Here is a 7,510-nt window from a genome sequence, read left to right on the forward strand (position 1 = left end):
TAATTTTTTTTTTTTTTTAAGTTGCCTAGGCTGGCCTGGAACTTGCAATCATTCTCACTCAGTTTTCTGAGTAGCTGAGACTACAAGTTTGCACCATAGCACACGACTCACATTTTATCACTATAGTCATTATTATTATTATTGATATTTAATCATCACAACAAATCTATAAAAATGATTAGGACATAAATTATTATCCCCATTTTATAAAATAGAAAATAAGAGATTTGGGAACTGGGATTGTAGCTCACTGCTACAGTGATTGCTTATCATATGTATGGCACTGAGTTCGATCCTCAGCACCACATAAAAATAAAGGTATTATGTCCATCTACAACTAAAATATATGTATATGTAAATATATATATATATATATATATATATATTTTTTTTTTTAAACAGCGATTTGGGAAGATTAAGGAACATGTCAAATAGTCTACAATTTAATTGAAGTATCAGTTTTCTTGTTTTTTCCCTCTTTAGAGTGATTCTTATAGCTCTGAAATACAGCTGCAAGTATTCCAAAACACATGAGAGGTACTATCGGACATCCTATATTCACTGATGTGCCAGGTAATAGAGTGAATGAGGTCTATCCAACTTCCATTGCACCAATACCTACAGTTCCTTCAGAGGAAGGCATTGTTCCTCTGCAAAATCAATCTATCTGACCCAAGGCTACGCTCGTATTTCTCTCCATGGCCCTCACTTGTCTCTACTCCCTACCCCAGCCTTTCCACCTCTCTAAGCAATGTAAGCTAGGGAAACCCTGTTATTATAAAAACACATGTTTTAATATTTTTCTCATAGGAGAAAGAAAAGAAAAAAGTGACAATCAGTAGTTTTGATGCTTTTCAAAAACCTCTGTCATCCAAATGGCATCCCATGAGGAGGTTAAAAACAATATTCTATAAAAAATTAATTGTGCTCTCTTTCTTCTTAATATTAATTAAAATTAGTGATTTGAAGTATAAACCACAACTCTGATGCCTAGGGAACTCTGAATGTTCAATTAATATTACATTAGTATGTATACATCTGGAGTTGTGTTTTGCCTCTGTAGGATTTCCAAACTCTAAAACACTAGCAAACAGAATATTAAAAACAGTATTTTTAATAAAATACCTAAATGTATTAAAACCAGAGCAGTCAGACTTTTAGATTGCCCTCTTTCTTCTCCTTCAAGGTCTGATAATTACTTTGTCCTGAGAGCAATTTGGTCTAGAAGAGTTGAATCACTATAGTCAAATAGTGTATGTAACTACTCTGAGAGCGTCACACACAGGACTCACCAGAAACTCACTGGCAAACTCTTCTTTGTTAATTTTCTTGTTTTGGGCCTCATCCAGGAACTTCTGCAGAATTTCTCTTTGGTCCATGCTGCAGAGTAAGAGAAACAGTCTGTGAGTAGGTTAAGGGAGGGCATGTCAAATGTGTGTCATGGCCGAGACACCACCAAGAAGCCACTGCTGCTGCCTGAACATAGCATGCTGAAGGCTGTGGTTTACTGACTTCATCACAAGCTCTAGAGGAAATTAGTATGAAACCAGCCTCTGTGGTCACACAACAAAGCCATCATCTCACTCCAGGGCCCTAGCGCCTTCCTTCAACAAAGAAAGCTGGTTACAATTCAAGTTTTTAACAAACAAGAGGCTAACCAGAACTTAAAATATTGTCTGCTTAGCTCTGAGACTGTTCCACCCCATCACCTTTAAGCAAAATTCATCTTTCTTTCTGCTTTCCAGAGAAAATGCAGAACTACAGTTCTCATGGATAACTTTTGCCTCTCCCCATTTTGTCAGTGAGTATAAAGGCTCTGTTGACATCTTGGTTTTTTTCATGTTCCATATGAACTCTACAAAGTTCAGTTAGGCCCAGAAAGGAAACCGTGTTTGGAGTGACACATCTTCTACCTGGACCGTTCTCCCAAAAGTTTCTTGTCAGTGTGATCAACAGTAAACTTCTGTTCATCAGAGAAGGATTTTTATTCAGAGCTTTTAAAATCTGCCATACAGACCTCATATTTTCTTTTGGATGAAGCAAAGTCAGCTGCTTCTAACAGTCTCTGTCTCTCCCAGAGCTGGGGAAGTCCTGCACTCCATTAGGGAAGTATTGATTTCAGCACCTCTTCAACCCCCCAGCAGCTCTTTGAGCTTCACCTGGGTTTTGGACATAAAGGCCAAGAGCACTGGTCTACATGGAACCAGGAGCTAGTGGTCCTTGACAAGAGTACCTGACAAGGCAGCACAATATCTCCAGAATGTAATGCTGGCAAACAGTAACAAAAAGAAAGTAAAATCAACTACCTTTCTGACTACAGTGTGAATTCTAGGTCAAGCCTGAGAACCAGGCATATCTATAGTACCAGCACCTCAAGAAGCTAAGGCAGGAGGATAGCTTGAGTCCAGGAGTTCAAATCTTGCCTGGGCAACATACACAGATTCTGTCTCAAAACAAACAAAGCCTGAAGAACAGTTTCTAGAGTAGACATTTTTACTCTGCAATGAATGTCTTAGAACAGATATTGTTTCAGGAAGTCATTCTGTATGTGTGGCATTGGCCCTGACAAAACAGCTGTTTGTGCCTGTTTGAAAAAGCTTCAGTGCCTCAGTTTGCATAAATTCTCTCCTCAGTGGGTACAAATCCACCCAAGGTCTAATTCAGTGTGAGAACAAACCGAAATGAGCATATTATCTTGGTTCAATAAATGATATGAAAACAAAATTAGTCTGAAATAATCCTGAGGAAAACTGGGAAATATGTTGTTTGGACTTCCTCTATTTAAGATATTAGCAATCCTTTCTGTTTTCCCAACATTATTCAAACTCCCTTCAGGAAATCGTGATTCTGAACATTACCAAGAGGCTGCATCCTCTTTATTGGGCCCAACAGTAAGAAAGGAGATAGTTGAGGTGTCTTGGTTACAGGCAACTTGAAGCCAATATTCCAAATAGTTTTGATCCCAGTCCACATAAATTAAAATGAACTATAATTCCTCAGCAATAATGTTGGAATATGATAATATTTCTCAGATTATCCCCAACTAGCATTAAGGTGACTTTCTTGCTGCTCTAAATAATGCAGTGTTTGACTATTTAAAAACACATAAAATATGGGAAAACTTTACATTAAAAAGAATACAAAATTTTAACCCATGCCTGTATTCTCAGAGACTCAGGAGGCTGAGGCGGGAAGACCACAAGTTCAGGGCCAGCCTCCGCAACTTAGTGAGGCCCTAAATAACTTAGTGAGAACCTGTCTCAAAACAAAAAATAAAAAAGGCCATGGTAAAAATGCCCCTGGGTTCAATTCCTAGTACAAAAAACAATTAAAATCACAATAAAATATATGTAGTGAAGCCTAAAAGATGAAAAAAAAAGAGTCAATTGTGTGTAATGGAATTAAGGATGCTTTTAAACTTATACAACTTTCTTAATTAGAAAAAACTCATAGAAATTCATTAATTCATAGCACCCTCTGGGCATCTCATAGTTCCCCTAACCATGTTGGTGCTGTTGCTTAACTGGAGAGAGTTGCTGGAAGGAGAGTGGATGACAGAATTTCATGCACTTGGTGTCCTGTGTGTCAAAATCTTCAACCAAAATTGGAAAGTTTTGCCGAATGGAGAGAATTATTGAGGTTAACGTTGCAAAAGTAGATGTCACAGAGCAGACAGGACTGAGTTTATCACAACTGTTCTTTCTACAATTTATCATTGTAAAGATGGTGAATTTAGGCGCTATCTGGAATCAAGGGCTAAGAAGGACTCCATCAACTTTATAATCGAAAAGGAGTAAAGAACATTAAACCTGTTTCATCATGGTTTTGTCCAGGTTCTGTTCTACTTGCCACAACTATTTTATTGAAGACCTTGGATTACCAGTTTGGGGATCATACACACTTTTTGCTTTAGCAACTCTGCTTTCAGGACCGTTATTAGGACTTTGTATGATATTTATGGCGGACTGCCTTTGTCCTTCAAAAGCGCACAAACCACAGCCATACCCTTAAAAAAAAAAAACAAAAAAAAAACCTCATTACTAGAATTTTCTCAACCTTTGAAAAAAGTGGAGGAGGAACAAAAGGCTGATAAAGAAGATGTTTCAGAAGAGGAAGCTGAAAGTAAAGAAGAAACAAACAGACTTTTCACAGAATGCAAAAGACAATGCTCTGTGGGTCCATTGTTGTCCACTGGTAAATCCTAGTTAATTTTTTTTAAAATGAATGTTTTTCTCCTTTATTTATATGCAGTGCTAAGAATAGAACCCAGTTTTGTTATTTATTTATTTATTTATTAAATATTTATTTTTTAGTTGTAGCTAGACACAATATCTCTATTTTATTTATTTATTTTTTTGTGGTGCTGAGGATCGAACCCAGGGCCTCACACATGCTAGGTGAGCGCTCTACTGCTGAGCCACAATCCCAGCCCAAATACCTTTTTTAAAAATGTTTATTTTTTAGTTTTAGGTGGACACAATATCTTTATTTTACATTGATGTGGTTGTGAAGATCAAACCCAGTGCCTCATGCATGCTAGGTGAGCACTCTATCACTGAGCCACAACCCCAGCCCCAGTTTTGTTATCTTAACATCATGATTTTAATAAAAACTGAAGATTGACCACTTTTTCTTTTTTGGTACTGGGGATTGAACCCAGGGACCCTCAACCACTGAGTCCCATCCCCATCTCTTTTTTTATATGTTAATTAGAGACAGGGTCTTGCTGAATTATTAGGGCCTCTCTGAATTACTGAGGCTAGCTTTGAACTTGTGGTCCTTCAGCCTCCCAGGCCTCTGGGATTACAGGTGTGCACCAGGCCGTCTGGCTTGATCATTTGTTTTTATGTGAACTGTGACTTGCTTTATATAGTACAGGATTCAACCTAGATTGTTGGATTGAACAGTTTTCATTAAGAAAATAAAAGCAGGTATAAAAGTTTACAGTATTCAAGTGGATATGTCAAGAGCTATGTAATGTTTTGAACAACTAATAAAAAACAAAAACAAACAAACAAAAAAAACCATCATTGAGGTCCAAAAAAACAAAAACAAAAAACCAGCAACGAAAACATGATAAATATGCAACTACAAGATATCATCAATTTGAATGTATGAAATATGTCAAGAACTATGTAATGTTTTGAACAACTAATAATAAAAAAAAGATATCAATTTGTTTAAATAAATTATGCTTTAAATTAAAAAAAAGTTTACAGTATGATTTAAGAGCATTATAGTTGTTTAAACAATGTATAATTTTGAAAAATCTGAAAAAGCAATAATATTTGTACATCTTTGTTTAATAATAACCTGTATCAAGTCTGAATTTTAAAAAATTACATTTCTCAAGGTTTGCATTATTGGAGTATTTAAGATTAGAGAAGATTTATCATTTGATATGATTTTTCTCAGTTTCACTGTGTGGGAAAAAAAAAAAAAGAACATATTTCCCATAAATGGGAACTTTTTGCCCAATGTCTTGAGAAATGTATATTTCAGTGATAACTCTGTGGTCTTTTAGAGATATAGTTAAAAATTTCCTCATTTTTAAAATTAGGCAACTAATAAAAAAACTACCTTGTTTTAATTATAGTTTTCTGCACATCATATACAGAATATGCTACTAATTGAGAAAGTTTTTATAAGCTTAGGTGTTCTCTTGATTCCTATAATTGTTAATTGCTTTATTTTCTGTTCCCTTGGTCAGTGTGTGGTTTGTATTTTTTAACTTGCCATGGATTATATACCTCAAATTAGATGATATAAACAGTATCACTATTATACTTACTGTTGGTAAATAGTACTTTTTTGTTGTTTCAAGTTGAAATTTACTGAGAGATCCATCGAACTGAGCTATATTGATAATTTGAAATTTTGGTCATTCACTCCAGATTTTACATTATTATTGTTGAACCTTGTCTTGAATTTTGTCCTTGTCTTGAATTTTGTTGTTTTGGTGTTTTTTGGTTTTTTTTTTTTTTTTTTTTTTTTTTGGTATTAGGGATTGAACTCAGGGGCACTTGACCACTGAGCCAAATCCCCAGCCCTATTTTATATTTTATTAGAAACAGGGTCTCACTGAGTTGCTTAGCGACTCACTCTTGCTAGGCTGGCTTTGAACTCATGATCGTCCTGCCTCAGCCTCCTGAGCTGCTGGGATTACAGGCATGTGCCATGGTGCCTGGCTTGAATATTTTGACTTTGTTCTTTTTCTTTTTTGGTTTTAATGTAAAGGTGGACATTCTTGATTTATATATATATATATATATATATATTTAGTTGTAAATGGACACAATACTTTTATTTTTTTATTTATTTTTATGTGGTGCTGAGACTCGAACCAAGTGTCTCACATGTGCAAGGCAAGCGCTCTACCACTGAGCCACAACCCCAGTCCCAACATTCCTGATTTTTATTTGACATAGAAAAGCTTTGGTATTTTATACTTCGGAAGTTCAAAGCTTAGTTTGATATAAAATAAAGTTTGCTTTCTACTTAGGAAAAAAAAACCTTTAAAAGTTTTATTAATTTGTTCAATAATTTTATTGAGTACCCACTAAATGCAAAACACTGTTAGTTCTGGATATACAATGTAAGAAAGCAGAAAATGGTAACATCCTTAACCAGTTAATAAAACATCTCAGAACTAAAGGTATTAGACATGATTACTGATAAGAATTGAAATATTCCAAACTAAATTATTTGCAGAGTAGCAAAGCATAATCGAAAATGAAAATAATCTTCCATGTTCAAACAAATAAGATATATGGTTTCATAATCTGTCACCTTAGTAGTTCCTCACTATCATCAAAATTAGAACTTTATTCTTTATTAGATAAAAGTTAAAAGATACCTAATAAAACTTAAATCTTTTTTTTTTTTTTTTTTTTTTTTTGTGCTAGGGCTTAAACTTAGGGATGTTTTACTACTGAGCTACATCCCTAGTCCTTTTTATTCTGAGACAAGATCTTGTTAAGTTGCTGAGTGTCTTGCTCAGGCTGGTCTCAGACTAGTGATCCTTATGTCTCCAAAATTGCTGGGATTATAAGCATGCACCTCTGTGCTTGGCTAATCTATTTTTCCTCAACCCCCAATTTCAGAACACTCTTTTACAGTTTCCTTAGGGAAGGAAAAGAGAAATAAATGTAAGAAAGAAACTTTCTTAGATACTGCCATACATAGTTTTTTTTTTTTTTTTTTCTTTTTTTACCTCAAATCTAAGGATCTGTACATAGTGTCTTATTAGAATCGCAGCACTTTTTTTTTTTTTAAAGCAAGCAGCTATTCTTAGGAGTTGACTCTACTGTAAAAGCAAAAGGTATAGAAACATTGTAAAATTACTAACCTCAAAAACCCACTTAGCTACAGGGCTATTTCCTGAGTAGACCACTCAAGTGAGCAAAAAACAAGCTTAAGGAGAAAACAAAACAAAATAACCTTTAGTCTTATTGTTAACAATCTGAGCTGTTATTTAGGTTTTTTTTTTTTTTTTTTTACATATTTCCTT

At 34.8% G+C, this 7,510-nt stretch overlaps 1 protein-coding gene and 1 pseudogene across 3 annotated transcripts in view; one reads left to right on the plus strand and one right to left on the minus strand.

Moving 5' to 3' along the window:
* The window catches only part of Ptpn22 (protein tyrosine phosphatase non-receptor type 22), a 59,787-nt gene extending 58,262 nt beyond the window's left edge, over positions 1-1,525 (minus strand). For all 3 annotated transcript variants that reach the window (XM_048814540.1, XM_048814539.1, XM_015502199.2), the window contains exon 1: positions 1,293-1,525. In XM_048814540.1, the coding sequence (XP_048670497.1) occupies positions 1,293-1,379 (87 nt within the window). In that variant the 5' untranslated portion in view covers positions 1,380-1,525. The remainder of the gene's footprint in view (positions 1-1,292) is intronic.
* Positions 1,526-3,503: 1,978 nt separating this feature from the next.
* On the plus strand, positions 3,504-4,248 carry LOC125620184 (annotated as a pseudogene).
* Positions 4,249-7,510: the final 3,262 nt, after the last annotated feature.

This window comes from Marmota marmota, unplaced genomic scaffold (assembly GCF_001458135.2).
Source record: "Marmota marmota marmota unplaced genomic scaffold, marMar, whole genome shotgun sequence".
NCBI lineage: Eukaryota > Metazoa > Chordata > Mammalia > Rodentia > Sciuridae > Marmota > Marmota marmota.